At 49.0% G+C, this 16,242-nt stretch overlaps 1 protein-coding gene across 1 annotated transcript in view; it reads left to right on the top strand.

The window, feature by feature from the left end:
- Positions 1-12,653, top strand: part of CHSY1 (chondroitin sulfate synthase 1) — a 63,238-nt gene extending 50,585 nt beyond the window's left edge. The window contains exon 3 of the mRNA XM_075575292.1: positions 8,784-12,653. Coding sequence (XP_075431407.1) covers positions 8,784-10,376 — 1,593 coding nt within the window. The 3' untranslated portion in view covers positions 10,377-12,653. The remainder of the gene's footprint in view (positions 1-8,783) is intronic.
- Positions 12,654-16,242: the final 3,589 nt, after the last annotated feature.

The following is a 16,242-nucleotide window of genomic DNA, read 5'->3' as shown; positions in this document are numbered from 1 at the left end:
ACTGTGTCCACTCCTCAGATCGGCACATTACCTGCCTGTATAGCAGATCTAACCGGAAAGAGACACATTTAAAGGGCAGATATGTCTGTTGATGATCCCTCTTCAAGCTTGGCTTCTTTTTATAGGGCACTAGCATTTTCACTTTAAGGAGATTAAATATTGCCCTGTTGAACACGAGCACTGTAATGCCTTTCTTTTTTGTGCCAATCCTTCATCTGTCTGTGACCCTGCCCCCATATTTGATGTTGCGGGTGGGGTGCTTTTTCTTTTTTTTTTTCCTCGTGTCTCTCGATTTGAGGGTTCCCCAGGTACTGGGGACTGTGGTTACGTCCTGATTTAAGTAACTGGGAGTATAAATCAGAATATATGTACTGTCCATTATTTTCGCTTTAACCCATTAAACCTATCCCTGCCCCTATTGACTAAGCATACGTGGAACTGCACCTTTTAATAGAACGGACGTCTCTTTTTAACTGTCTGCTTCCCAAACACTGCCACTTTAAGGCGTGAGATCGAGTTCAGTATCACAAACCCTTCTCATACTGATCCACTGAGGGAAGATGGATCAAGGTAAGGAATATCTTGGAATGTTCCTCTCCTCGGTGGTGTTCATGGAATAAACTTCTCATTGTGCATAAGGAAGCTGGCGGAGACCTGCGTCTGGCCAGGAGACTGATAGCACGGAAAAATGACGGATCCGTTTCTTTTAACATCATGATTTGGTGTTCAGTTTGCAACCTCTTAACTACTTTTATTTTAGGCGTGGGTGTAAAAAAACGTCGCTTTTGGGCCGCGTTCCACTTTATCTCTAGTTGTGTCACGGCACAGTTGACGCAAGTGCTCTAATGAATAAAAAACGGGGCAGAGAGAAAAGGGCTGGAATGGGATCCCCAAAATGTAACCGGTCCTTTCTGACTTTACACCTCCCCCTCCTCACCTCCCCCTCCCCCCCCCCAAATATAGAAGTAGTAATGGTCTCTGCAAAGGATGCTGGGTAAACGGGATGGTGACTTCCTGGAGTTGTGGCATATGCATTAAGGGTTCCCTTATTTTCCCAGCAGTTTGAGTAGAGGATACCCAGTTGGAGAGGGGGAGAGGTCAAGGACCGGAGGCTCAGGGGTTCTCAACGGCAGTCTTCGAGCCCCCTTTCTCTCCCCGCCCCCCTCCCAACAGGTCAAGTTTTTAGGATATCCGTGCTTCAGCACAGATGGCTTAATCAGTGGCTCAGTCTTTCATTGAGCCACCTGTGCTGAAGCAGGGATATCCTTAACCTGATGACCTGTTGGGGGGGGGGGGGGGTCTTGAGACTGGAGTTGAGAACCTGTGGTTTCAATTAAACCGTTTTGAAGGAAAAAATCTGCTGACTAGAAGCGGGTTTTTATTTTTTAGGTAAGGCTTTGGGTGTTTTTTAGTCTTCATCCAATGTATTTAAATTCAGTGGCTGTGAGAACTGAAAATTAATATTTTGTATTTGCTCTTTAATGCCACCACAAGATACAATTAACTAAAATACGTGTGTGTGTGTGTGTGTGTGTGTGTGTGTGTGTGTTTTGTAAGTCTGACCCCCTGCCCTTCCGCTGGCCAATTACCCCATTGCTTGAATCATTTCCAATGCCACTTCTCACCCTATCCTGATACGATGACCTTTGATATGATGACCTTTGGCCCTAGATGGGCACTGTGTAAACCCCACTTTAATATCCTGAATTCCTTTTTTAATATCCTGCACATTATTTTTTTGGGTATGCTTCTCTCTGAAAATGCAAAGTAGGTTCCTGTCCCCGTGTCGGAGCGGCAGTGCTGAAGGCATCGGCCAAACTCCAACATCTACTCCCAGGGCGTCCCATCTTGTGACCAGACTCGCGCCGGCCGTCTCCTTGTGTCTGCTTCCCATCTCCCATATTATAACCACGGGGTCTCAAACGCACTCCTCAAGGGCCACCAACAGGCCAGGCTTTATGGATATTCCTGCTTCAGCACAGCTGGCTCAGTCTTTGACTGAGCCACTGATTGAGTCACCTGTGCTGAAGCAGGGATCTCCATAAAAGCTGGCCTGTTGGTGGCCCTTGAGGACTGAGTTTGAGACCCCTGTTGCAACCCTTCTGCTTCTACCTGTAGTATGGACCTTGTTCTCCCCCCCCTCCCTCCCCCCACTCCCTCAGTATAAGGGCCCCTTGCACACATTGGGGGTTTCATTATGCGGGATTTCAGTTCATGTGGCTGCAGGAGAAGATGAAACAATGGGTTCTTCATCTGATTCACTAGATTTGCACTGACGCCTGCAAACATCCCGCATAGAGACGGGCGAATGCGGCCCAAACCCATTTCCCGGATTTTCGACGATGTTACCCCCAAAATCCATTTCACGGTTTAAAATCCGCAAACTGCTTTTGGGCGGGGTTCAGTCCGCGCGGAGTCAGCAGGATCCGCCATTGGATACGACCCGTGGACAGATTTGTAGAATCCGATTCTTAAGAATCCGCCAATGAATTGCGGAATTCGCGCGTTGCGTTGGTAACAATAATTTTTTTTTAAAAATCAACAAAACACGAATCGCCCTTTGTGACATTGATCCGCTGAAATCCACGGACCAAAGGAACCGACCGATCCGCTGCCGATCCAAATTCGCCAAAATAATTTGCCCGTCTTTTATCCCGCGCACAGCAGCACCGGTTTTTGCTGCTAGATTTCTGGTGTATCCACGCTTGGCTGAAACGGAGAGAGCAACTAAAAGTGCTTTACATCACATATCCGTCCTGGTAACGTATAACCATACGTCACCGTGTACACCGGCAGGCGTAGCGCTCGGATAATGTGAGCAGGACAGATGCGATTGTGAGCGTGCATTCTCCTGCGAGGTGTGGGAGTAGCCCCCGGGCCTGTGTAAATATCACATCTTGCAGGGAGAGGGTACGGGTAGATGAACTGAGTAACCTTCTGGGGGTGGGTAAAGCCTGACCGGGCACCTGCAGCGTGCTCTGCACCTCTGACCCGCGACCACACCCCGTGACATTGTTTTGAGCACAAGATCTGCATAAAACCCCCGCCTGCGGCCATCCTTACCTTGTTCTGTATACTTTGTTTTAAAATAGACCTTATGCCTTTTTAAAACGCCAGTCCGTTCTGAACGCTGTTTTTGTTTTTAGATTTTATTCTGCCGTTCTGGGAAGTTTCTAGATGTTAAAATCGGGTGCTTTGTTCAGGAGATGTAAGCCATTGAAGCATTGTGTCCAGGAGGCTCTCTCAGGAGCCCTGTGCAGCCATTAGCAAGAGATTAGGCAAATCAGGATTTTCATTTATTTTTCTTAACACCATTTTTCTTAATAGAGAGCAGGACTTGCTCGGGGGGAGGGGCGGGGTAAGTTCCTAGCATTGTAGGAGTTAAACTTCTGGGGGGGGATTGCATGTTTACCCTTTGAAGTGCTAGGGGGGTCCGTCAGCACCAGAGTGCAGGTCATGATTTGTTTCAGGAGCGATCACGTGACTAGACTGGACACTGGAATCAAAAGTGACAGGGGATCCATCAGAGCAGCCGTCCTGAAGACCCCCTAAAAATGAGCATGTGCGTATTGCGCCCCTGCTACATCGGGGCGAGGACATCGTAAGCGTTAAATGGATCTGCACACGGTGGCGACAGCCCTACCTAAGGGTGAAGTCAATTAACAAAATAAATTAATCCGATTTATGTGGTTGGTGTTAGAGGTTTTTTTCTGAAGGGAACTTCCGCCACCATTTCATACTTTACAGAACGCCAGCGTGTCCCTGTTTTCTGTCATGTATACAAAGTTAAGGATTCGCCAGACATGGGGTGCTGAACTCCAGTCCTCAAGCAACCCCCCCTCACACACACACACACCTCTGTCACGGTTTCAGGATATCCCAGCTTCTGCACAAGTGGCTCAATCAGAGGCTCAGTCAAAGACTGAGCCTCTGATTGAGCCACCTGTGCTGAAGCAGGGATATCCTGAAAACGTGACCTATTGAAGACTGGAGTTGAGCACCCCTGCTTCAGACGCCTGTTGAAGTTACTAGTTTACATATCGCCTAAGTAAAGATCTTTTGTGGGGAAAGTGGTGGTTAAATTATACAGTATAGACCTATAGTCTTTAATCAAAGGTAGGGGCTCCTGTTAGCGTTGGAAGGTTGTTGCTGTGCAGGAAGGTTGGGCAGAGAGGGGTTAAGGGTTTGAAGAGGTTGTAGAACCGCCATATTTGTCTTGCATCTTATTTCGAGCTGCCACGTAGAGTGCCCGGAATAAGGACAAAGTGCTGGCATTGCTCTGCGGCAGGGCTGCTCACCACAAGCCGGTCGCTCTCTCCCTTTTTAACTTGTGGGCAGAGACCTGTAATGTGGTGAAACTAGTGCAATAAAACCAGTAGTTCCTCCTAAGAGAAACGTTGGTGGCTTCTGTCTAAATGATGTGTGTGCATGATTTTATTAGAGGGTTTAGCAAAGCGCTGTCCCACCCCCACGCCCAGTATCCAAGTAGTTGTTGACTTACTCATCGTTGCCCCGACTTGTGCCACATCATTCAGCATTACATTCATCCCCCCTCGCTCAACAACGTGAGTATCCCCCGGTACATACGTGCAAGTGTTGGACATACCCACATCCTGCGACTATGTAGCCTGGTATTTTGATCCTCTGTATGTACAGGCTGGCGTGCCCCCCGCATTATCCTGAGATTATCCAAGGACTGGGCTTCCGCCCGGTGTGACACTTGAAAGTTGTCGGCCCTATAAATGCAAGTCCCGTATTCTTCTGCTGTCGAGAAAAAAGATCTTCATCTTAACGATGGCAAGAATGGAAGACTTCAGCCACTTATCTGCTCTGAAGCCTCAACGGCGGGCACTTGGTGATCCTGTGGTTGCCGGCTTTCCGACCGGTCAGTGAGCACTGCCCTAGCTCGGGGCAACTCAACTCAACTCCAGTCCTCAAAATCCCAACTGGTCAGCTTTTCAGGGTATCCCTGCTTCAGCACAGGTAGCCCTGTCTTTGACTGAGCCACAGATTGAGACACTTGTGCTGAAGCTGGGATATCCTGAAAAGCTGTCCTGAAGGGGAGGGAGGGTCTTGAGGACTGGAGTTGAGCACCCCTGTCCTAGCTGCCAGTTTGGCTAAACCCCTTTTTGTACCGTTGCATGTCGTTGCCTATTTCTCGGTCTTATGGTGCAGGGCCTACAAAGCCCAGAATCACCGCACATGTGCTGGCACTGAACCTTCTGACACTTTACGGTGTGATTAACCTATTTTGGTGATGGGAGCTCACTTGGTATTACTGCCACCAGTGGTACTAAAAAGGTTCATTGAAGATACCCATGTGAAGAGTATTTCCTTGTTTTAAAGCTACATCAACTGGACATAGAGCAGATTGCATGGGATTCACATGGCACAGCATGAAAACATGTTCAGTATGAGCCACTGTGCACTTTCAGGCCTCATTTTGCAGCCCAACCCGACAATGAGCCACCGCTTTGTTGCAGGACAATGGTTTCCAGGTGCCTCTTGTGTCTCTTATTTTATTTCAAAGCCATAAAAGGAGTCCCATTAACGTGTTCCAGTGAGCGGTTCTGACAGTGCTACAACGCGTCGCCTGGAATAACCTTTTCAGAATGTATAGGATTGCGTGCGTCAGACATCCTATGGGTAACTAATACCTCTGCTGGTTTGTGCGAGGGACTGTTGGCTTTGGCAGAGCTGTGCAGATGCCCCCGTCTCCCACTGCATGTGAACCAGCACGTTTTGTCGTCCAGCAGAACAGCCTCTCTCCTTGTTGGCAGCACCAGGAACACTGCAGACTTGTGAAAAATAGAAACGAACCATTTAGCTCACTGAGGGAGCGCCGGGCAATACAAAGTGAATATGCCCCATTTCCCAGGATGGGGTTCTTCTTTTGGGTGGGTGTAATGTTCTGTCGTATCACTTCTATTTAGTTATATTGGAGACGGGTCTGTGACTTGATGTATGTGCTTCATTTGCACGAAAGTCACGACTAGAACGTATACACATTGCCTTTGCGTTTGTCTGTTAACCCTCTGCTGCTCGAGTGGCTGGAAAATGTGTTCCTGGCAGATGTACAGTATCCCACTAAATGGGTCACGGTGCAGAAATTCAATATGTGGAGACACCCGTTATGAATATTCCCTTTAACGCCTTTGCTGCCACATAACATTGCTGTGCAATGCATTGCTTATTAGGACGTGCAAAGCACGGTGTTGCTGGCACCTCTTGCAGTAAAGAGGTTAACGTAGGACTTTGAATGCCACATGGTGCTGAGAAGGTGTTGTTCTAATGCCGGGGCGGCCAACTCCACTTCTCCAGGGCCACCAACAGGTCAGGTTTTTTCAGGATATCCCCGCTTCATCACAGGTGGCTCAATCAGTTCCTGCTTCGGCACCAGTAGTGCAGTCCTTCGACTGAGCCACCTGTGCTGAAGCAGGGATATCATGAAAACCTGGCCTGTTGGTGGCCCTTGAGGACTGGAGTTGGCCGCCCGTGTACTAGTGCATGAATTCAGCAGATGAACCCTATAGAGATAACCACAGATGGTGATGTACCCTTCTATTAGTATCACAGAGGCAGTGGCATGCTTGTGGTTCACGACTCTCCCACTTGACCTTAGGTCAACCAATGTGTATAAACCGGTTTGTTTCAGTTGGTTTATTTATGCCCTGTGGGGGTTTCTTTCGTAATATCTTAATTATGGTTTGTTTTATTGAAAGATGATACAATTTCGCCTGCAAGGAAAGGTCTGCACCCAGTGACGTTTGCTTGTTTCTGGGGATTGGGGGGGGGGGGTTAATTCTGCCTTTTCCGGTGGCCGGAGACTGAACAAACACGGCAGCTCTCGGGGTTCAAAGCAGAATGTCCTGCTTGGGCCTTCCACACTGACCAAACATGTTTCAGCTAAAAGCAATGTAGGGTCTGCAAACTTCCAATCACGTCTTATATCTACAAAGCAAACACAGGCGGGGAAAACTTGGTTCAAAGGGTTTACCCCGGGTTACAGAACATTCGCAGAGAGAGGCGCTATCCAGCATGGTCAAACCAAGCCCAATTTGTGTGCACGGTGGTGAAGCCGCATTTTCACTGTTTGACTCCAATCCATTCCACGTGGATATTACACGAAACTGCGTTTCTCTGCAGGATTTGAGATGCAGGGGAATGAAACGGCCACTACCGACCGCAGTAGAGCCAAACCTAAATGGTAACATGTATTTTGAGGAGGGCGAGGGATCTTCGCAAGTTTGTCAGCGTGTTGAGGTCTGGTTTCAGGGGGATAAGTATGATCTTTTCCTTTTAATAAACACATTGCAGGCGCTTATCCATTGATTGAGAACTGAACATGTCGTCTACGTGGGGCCTTGTTCATGAATTGCGCTGCGCTGTAGTTCCAGTCTGTAGTACAATCTCTGACTGTGATTAATTCCTCTGGGAAACGCTGCCGGCGGCGGGCCAGATTTCCTATAAACTGGCCCTTCTTTTTAAGCCCATTTTGCCCACTGCTATCTACTCGCTGGCAGCGGTTTTTCTTCATTAAAGCTGAACAACACAACACACGCTCTTTCAGTTGGGCTCCTGGATGGTAGCCAATGCTATCCACAACAGCTGTACCACAAACATTCAGCCTCTAACGGATTGGGGGACATTGGAGTTTAAGGCGTTAACAGCTCTTTGGTAAATATAGGCCGGTGAAGACTGGGTCTCCTTCATGATTCTACTTTCTTGCGCTCCTTTTGCATTTAAATAAAGCATCCCTAGAGTGCTAAATGGTAACGTATTAAGGGTTATGAAAAGCACCTCCCCCTTTTAATTTCACAATCTGTAATGCCGAGATTGCTGCAGTTCCAACTAACTGAGGTTTCTCTTGTTCCAAGGCCTGTACACCATGCAATATGTGCCCGGTGACTTGGAATAAAAGGCTTCCATTTTTCAAGGATAATCGAAGCTACTCTTCCAAGTACTATGCAGAGTATTTGTTTTTAATTTTACACATCTTATCGAAGTTTAATATTGTTTTTAATTGTATTTGTTTGTGTGTGTGTGTGTGTGTGTGTGTGTGTGTGTGTGTGTGCTATAAAAAAAAATACGTTTAGGACAGCACTGTGAAAAAGAATTTTAGATGTTGGAGGGTGGCCGTGGGAAGGTGGCTGTGGGAGGGTGTGTTGGTGGTGGGGGTGGCAGTGGGAGTGTGGGTGGGTGGCAGTGGTAGTGTATGTTGGGTGCCAGTGGGAGTGTGTGTGGCAGTGGGAGTGTGGGTGGTGGGTGGCAGTGTGGGTGAGTGGGTATTCGTGGGTGGGTGGCAGTGGGAATGTATGTTGGGTGGCAGTGGGAGTGTGTGTGGTGGGTGGCAGGGTGGGTGGGTGGCAGTGGGAGTGTGTATTTGTGGGTGGCAGTGGGAGTGTATGTTGGGTGGCAGTGGGAGTGTGGGTGGGTGGATGGCAGCGGGGGTGTATGTTGGGTGGCAGTGGGAGTGTGTGTGGCTGTGTGTGTTGGTGGGTGGCCGTGGGAGTGTGTGTGTGTGGCAGTGTGTGTTTGGATGGCCGTGGGTGTGTGTTATATATGTGCAGAGATTCCTTTTTAAAATGTGTTGCAGACAAATCTGGTGAAACCGACCCAGCCAATCACCAATAGTGTTTATATTTGCACATTTTCTCAATTATGATTGGCTCAATGGTAATCCGTTATGCTAGAAAAATGGAGGCAGACCGTGGATCTGTGCTCTCCTGACACGTTGAATTGTGACCAGTTCTAAATCTGTTTTTTTTTTGTTCTTTTTCTAGATGCAGCAGCTGTTTTATGAGAATTATGAGCAGAACAAGAAGGGGTACATCCGGGACCTGCATAACAGCAAGATTCACAGAGCTATTACGTTGCACCCCAATAAAAACCCTCCGTACCAGTACCGGCTGCACAGTTACATGCTGAGTCGGAAAATAGCAGAGCTCCGTCATCGAACAATCCAGCTCCACCGGGAGATCGTCCTAATGAGCAAATACAGCAACACAGAGGTCCACAAGGACGACCTGCAGCTGGGAATTGCCCCCTCTTTCATGAGATTCCAGCCACGTCAGCGGGAGGAGATCCTGGAGTGGGAATTTCTCACCGGCAAATACTTGTATGCAGCCACCGATGGACAGCCCCCTAGACGTGGGATGGATTCTTCCCAGAGAGAGGCCCTTGATGACATTGTGATGCAGGTAATGGAGATGATCAACGAGAACGCCAAAACCCGAGGTCGCATTATAGACTTCAAAGAAATCCAGTACGGGTACCGCCGGGTCAACCCAATGTATGGTGCCGAATACGTGCTGGATCTGCTCCTGCTGTACAAAAAGCACAAGGGCAAGAAGATGACTGTCCCCGTAAGAAGGCATGCCTACCTCCAGCAGACCTTTAGCAAGATCCAGTTCCTTGAGCATGAGGAGATCAATGTTAAGGAGCTTGCAAACAAAATAAACCAGGATTCCGGCTCCCTCTCTTTCCTGTCCAATTCACTCAAGATGTTTGTTCCGTTCCAGCTCACCGCCTCGAAGGTGGAGCACAAAGAGCACAAAGAAAAGAAGGTGAACATCCTGGTCCCACTGTCTGGCCGCTTCGATATGTTTGCCAGGTTCATGGCCAACTTCGAGAAGACCTGCCTCATTTCCAATCAAAACGTGAAGCTGGTTACCCTGCTTTTCAATTCCGATTCTAATCCTGATCAGGCCAGACAGGTCGAACTCATGAGAGACTTCCGTGTCAAGTATCCGAAGGCGGATATGCAGATCCTGCCAGTACCTGGGGAGTTCTCGAGGGCGTTGGCTCTGGAAGTGGGTTCTTCTCAGTTTAGTAATGACTCCTTGCTCTTCTTCTGCGATGTGGATTTAGTGTTCTCCACAGAGTTCCTTCAGCGATGTAGAGCAAACACGGTTTTAGGGCAGCATATATACTTTCCGATTATATTCAGTCAGTACGACCCCAAAATTGTCTATGCTGGAAAGGTTCCCAGTGACAACCATTACGCCTTTATGCAGAAAACTGGTTTCTGGAGGAACTATGGCTTTGGTATCACTTGTGTCTATAAGGGAGATCTTATTCGTGCAGGAGGCTTTGATGTTTCCATACAAGGCTGGGGACTTGAGGATGTGGACCTCTTCAACAAAGTGGTACAGGCAGGTTTAAAGACTTTTAGGAGTCAGGAGGTCGGGGTGGTTCACATCCATCATCCTGTCTTTTGTGACCCCAATCTTGATCCCAAGCAGTACAAAATGTGCGTGGGATCCAAAGCATCCACCTATGGTTCCACTCAGCGGCTGGCCGAGTTATGGCTGGAGAAAAACGACCCAACATTTGGCAAAACCTCGCACACAAATGACTCTTTGAGGACAGCTTGATAATCTCATGCTGCGGGAGCACATGGAACAGATGCGTCTTCCTAATTATCTAATTTATTTTTTCAAACTTGTTTTTTTTTTTTTTTTTTTAATAGTTAAGGCAATTGTAGTATATATTTTAGAAATCATGTCTTTCTTACTATGAGCTCTGCTCCTGTTGAGCTTCTCGAACAAAAAAATGTGATCAGTATTTGCCTTTCAATCCGTTGCAATATGATGACTTGAAATTTCTGAACAAACACAATTGTTTCTTTACAAAAACAAAAAACTGCATTCCATAATACGCGTGTAGCATTTCCTCGTGTTCCTCCCCCCTCCACCAAGAGGCCAGTCTTGCCAAAACACTCTTTTTTTTTTTGAAGACTCTACACTGTACCTGGCTTATCTGCCATTTTTGTTTTCACGATTTGCACCGAAACAACGGTGTCCCATAGTCCCCCTGCCTGCTTAAATCATTACTTTTAACCCTCATTTTGGCAGAGCAGATGAGACACCAAATACTCCAATGTTTAGGATCGCAGTGTATGAGTAAAGCCGATGAGAAACTGATTAGCATATTAGGAATAAAGCATCCCTTGTGTTACTTGAGGACGAATGACGAAATTAGCCTTGATATATTTGGGTATATCACTATTAAAATTTATTTTTGTCACCCAAAAAAATAGATTTTCCCTGTAATTTTCAAGGTTAGTTTCTCAACGTTGGAATGAACATTGATACAGTATATCGTAAAAGATAGTGGGTTTAAAATCTCCCACATATTTGGTACATTAAATACAAGTTTTCTTATTCTTCTCGTTGGGTCCTTCGAAACCAATGGATGTTAAATAAATGACAGTACAAATCCCAATTAACCTTTTCTAATGTAGGTTCCTTCTTTAATTCTGTGCAGTCCTCCCACAGACTTGTTACTCTTGATGGCGATGTTTGTGTCTGTATTTTAAAGCCATGGTACTTTGCAGTATCTGCCTGGAAACCGACGCGATGATGGAATGCTGACTGTGCTGTGTAGGGTCTTCAAACCATTATAGCTCCTTCATGTGTCCTCGTCTAAACTGAAATCCTGCCACACAAGCGGCTTTCAGAAATATTATATAAACTTCATGTATTTTTTTTCATAGGACCAAATAATTCCACATTCCCACAGACTATACCAGCAACCTTGTCTTTGTCAAATCTCCCCTTCCAAATCTTTTTGAAATGTGCCTTACTGCCATTTAAAGTGACACTCCATCTTCCACCCACTCCCACTCCCACAGTCAGAACGTTCAGGTTTGTCCTAATCGTCTTTATATTCCCTGTCCTGGCTTAAAGCAGCAACACACCCCACGCCGAAGCCTGTACGAGTTTTAACGTCTATAATGCTAGGATCTGACCTACTGTGCATTTCCTGAACTTTGTTTTTTAAATGCTTGTGTTTAAATCGGGGGTTGGGGCAAGTCCAGTCCTCGCGGGCCCCCAGAATATCCGGAAAACCTGACGCGTTGGTGGCGCTTGAGGACTGGAGTTGCTCTGCCCCTGATGTAAATCATTGTTTTCGTAATCTCTAGCATCTGAGGTTACCATGCAATCTTAACCTGCACTGGGGTTCCGAGCAGGGCCCCATTTTAAACTCCCGGACACTTAACACTTTTAACTGCTCTCATCTCCTGAACGAAGCATCAAATGTAATTATTTTTTTTTAAATAATCCCCAGAAAGGGCAAGTGGGAGTTTTTTTGTTTTGTTTTTTTTTTAAGTGAAAAAATGATTTACTTTGCGAAATATACAATGGATCAGAGCCGGCTGCAGCTTTACCTTACCGGGGCGTCATTACGGGCGTAGGTGAACGTAGCTTGGGATACTACATATTTAGAGTGGTTTAATATTATTCATCTAAAAGCAAAACCATGTTTGTTTTTCACATCACTACGTCTTAGTTCCTGTCTTGTACATGTTTCTGCCGCGGACCCTTGAGTTGTTTTTCACACTCTTGTTCCTCAAAATGTTTCACAAAGCCTTAAGTGTTCTGCTAACCCTTCCAGGGGCATTGCAATGGGAACCTCGCTGCTGACTGGTCAACCAAATGCATCTCAAGAACGGGCCGTTTGGGACTGTTCATCTTTTCTCTCATAACTGTCCTGTGCAATTAGTCCTGTTTAGACTGGGAGGAGAGGGGGTTTGTGCTATGAACAATGTTTTTTAAATTATTTTGTTTTTATTTGATAACCGTTAAAATCCTTCCCTGAGTCCCTGTCTTGATCATGTAAAATGTTCAATAAAATGTTCACCAAAAATGTTTCATTCTGTTGCCTTAAATACTTAAATGAAGCAATGTTCCCCAATCCGGACACAGTTTCTGTACGATGCTATGTTCAGCGGAGCGGTACAATACTCTGCATTGATATGGACGTCTCATTTTCAGCTGGTTTACGTATTTTATTGTCCAAGAACGCCTGGATAGTATACCGCAGGGCTGCTCAACTCCAGTCCACTAGCACCCCCCCCCCCCCCCCCCCCACCCCCAAAACAAGTCAGGTTTTTCAGGATATCCCTGCTTCAGCGCAGGTGGCTCAGTCAGACCCTGCTACTCGGCCTCTGATTTGGTTAGGAGGGGAGCAGAACCTCACTTGTTTGTATCCCTTACCTCAAACAAGTCGATGCTCGTCCGTTATACCAATGCTGCTCAAGCCCCCCTCCCCCCCCCCCAATCCCCCCCAACAGGTCAGGTTTTCCATGCTTCAGCCTTTGACTGGGCCACTGATTGAGCCAGCTGTGCTGAAGCAGGGATATCCTTAAAACCTGACCTGTTGGTGACCCTGGAGTTGGCCACTCATGGCCTAGAATGATCTGATACTTGCTGTCCTCCCCTTTTTATCTGTTCTGTGAATTTACAATTCCCCTGTAGGTCTGAGTTCTCAAACCGCTTTACAATAAGAGATCCACCATCCCAAGAACCTTCTAAAGTGTCTGGATACTACGCATGTATCAGTTTATTTAGATGGCGCAACTGTGTACGCAGCACTGGACAGCATTACAAAATATGGGAAATAAAGTACAGACACTGGGGATGACGTAAGGCAAAGGGAGGCCCTGCCCTGAGGAGCTTACAATCTAAGTGTAGACCATAAACTCACACAATTATTTAAAACACTTGTACAAAGCATTTGTTGTTTGTTTTTTGTTATAGGTTTGAAGCGGGGGGTCTCCCGAACTGAACCCCATTAATTTCAGCGCCACGGACCCCTGCTTCCAAAGATACTTCTTCCTTCGTAGGTGCTGCCGGTATCTCTGAAGTTTAAATCTCCAGGTCACGCGGACCAATAGGAAGTCGCCACGACTGATGTCACGCACAAGGTGGAAATAGGCTCTTACCCATAATCCTCTTCTAGGCTGAGGCGAGAGTCTGAAGTTCTAGTTTCCAGCTTCCTATTGTGACGCGGGACTTGTAAACACTGCCTATGTTAGGCACGCAAGCTCCCTGGCTACAACGATGCTGACACCCCTATGGAGGTAAGGATCTCTGGAAGCACGGGGTCCCCGGGAGCTGAAATTAACGGTGCCCTGCTTCAATCCTATAACAAAAAAAACAATCAATGCAACCTGGATTGCTGCTCCAAGCACTGTAGTGATGAAACGGGGACCCCGTTTCTGTGTACGTGTTGTACAGTATACACAAGTGAAACAGACATGCCGGTGGGCTTTTGAAAAGATAGTGTACGTTTATTCAGAGGATCAGCGTTGCGGTCCCAGCACGAACCTTTGTCAAGATGCGCAAGTGCTCGGACCGCAACGCCACAAAGTTACACTTTATCTTTTCAAAAGCCGAATGCCTTTTATTCCGGATCTTATACTATATTAGTGAAAGCACTGTATGCCTGCCTGCCTGCATGCATGCCAGCCTGCCTGCCTGCTGGATGTCCGGTGTCCCTAGGGGAAATCTCATTGGTCCCTTGGGCCGCCCCCGCACACCTCTCATTGGCCTGAGGCGGAGTGACGGCCCAAAGGACACACAGGGACACAAACACACACACAGGGACACACACACGGACACACGGACACACACAGGGACACACACACACACAGTAGGGGGGGGGGGTGTACATTAGCAGCATGTATAACCCGGGGGGGGGGGCTCACATACGTGTCTCCCGCGCTTTCAAACCCCCCCCCCCCTGTAGCGCCGCTACAGTCAGCGGAGGAGCGAGTGCCCGGGACACAGCGGGGGAGCGGCAACAACAAGCTGCCTCCCGCCTCAGTTCCACGTGGGAGCGGCCGGACGGGTGAGTGAGCGGCCTTCACCCACCCTTCACCTCCCCCTCACCTCCCCTCACCCCCCTTCAAATCACCTCCCCTCCACCCCCCCCCCCCCCGGCGCCGCTACAGTCAGCGGAGGAGCGAGCGCCCGGGACACAGCGGGGGAGCGGCCACAACAAGCTGCCTCCCGCCTCAGATACACGTGGGAGCGGCCGGACGGGTGAGGGAGCTGCCGGAAGTATGAGTGAGCGGCCGGACGGGTGAGGGAGCGGCCTTCACCTCCCCTCACCCCCCTTCACCTCCCTCACCCCCCTTCACCTCCCCTCACCCCCCTTCACCTCCCCTCACCCCCCTTCACCACCCCTCACCTCCCCTCACTCCACTTCCCTTCCACCCCCCCTTCACCTCCCCTCCACCCCCCCTCCCCCACCTCCCCTTCACCCCCCCCACCTCCCCTTCACCCCCCCCACCTCCCCTTCACCCCCCCCCACCTCCCCTTCACCCCCCCACCCCCCCTTCACCTCCCCTCCACCCCCCCTTCACCTCCCCTCCACCCCTCCCCTCCACCCCCCCCCTCACCTCCCCTCCACCCCTCACCTCCCCTCCACCCCCCCCCCTCACCTCCCCTCCACCCCCCCTTCACCTCCCCTCCACCCCCCCTTCACCTCCCCTCCACCCCCCCCTTCACCTCCCCTCCACCCCCCCCTTCACCTCCCCTCCACCCCCCCTTCACCTCCCCTCCACCCCACCCTTCACCTCCCCTCCACCCCCCCCCTTCACCTCCCCTCCACCCCCCCCCTTCACCTCCCCTCCACCCCCCCCCCTTCACCTCCCCCCCTTCACCTCCCCTCCACCCCCCCCTTCACCTTCCCTTCACTCCCCCCTTACAACCTCCCACCACCTCCTCACCACCTCCACCCCCCTTCCCACCTCCCCACCCCCCTTCCCAACTCCCCACCACCTCCCCCCCTTCCCACCACCTCCCCCCCTTCCCACCACCTCCCCCCCACCTCCCCTTCCCCCCCACCTCCCCTTCCCCCCCACCTCCCCCTCCTTCCCACCACCTCCCCCCCACCCCCCCTCCCCTTCCCACCACCTCCCTCCCCCCCCCCTTCCCTGAGGCGGAGTCACGGGCCAAAGGACACACAGGGACACAGACACACACACACACACACACAGACGTACACACACACACACGTATACACACACACACACGTATACACAAACACACACACGTAGACACAAACACACACACGTATACACAAACACACACACATAGACACACACGTACACACGTATACACAAACACACACACATAGACACACACGTACACACACACACACACGTAGACACACGCACGTAGACACACGCACGTAGACACACACACACGTACACGTAGACACACACACATGTACACGTAGACACACACACACACACACACATGTACACGTAGACACGTACACACACACACATGTACACGTACACACACACACACACACACACACACACACACACATGTACACGTACACACACACACACATGTACACGTAGACACGTACACACACACATGTACACGTATACTCACACACATGTACACGTACACACACACATGGAGACATACACACACACAC

The sequence above is a fragment of the Ascaphus truei genome, chromosome 18 (assembly GCF_040206685.1).
Source record: "Ascaphus truei isolate aAscTru1 chromosome 18, aAscTru1.hap1, whole genome shotgun sequence".
NCBI lineage: Eukaryota > Metazoa > Chordata > Amphibia > Anura > Ascaphidae > Ascaphus > Ascaphus truei.
This window is presented reverse-complemented; position numbering and strand designations above follow the sequence as displayed.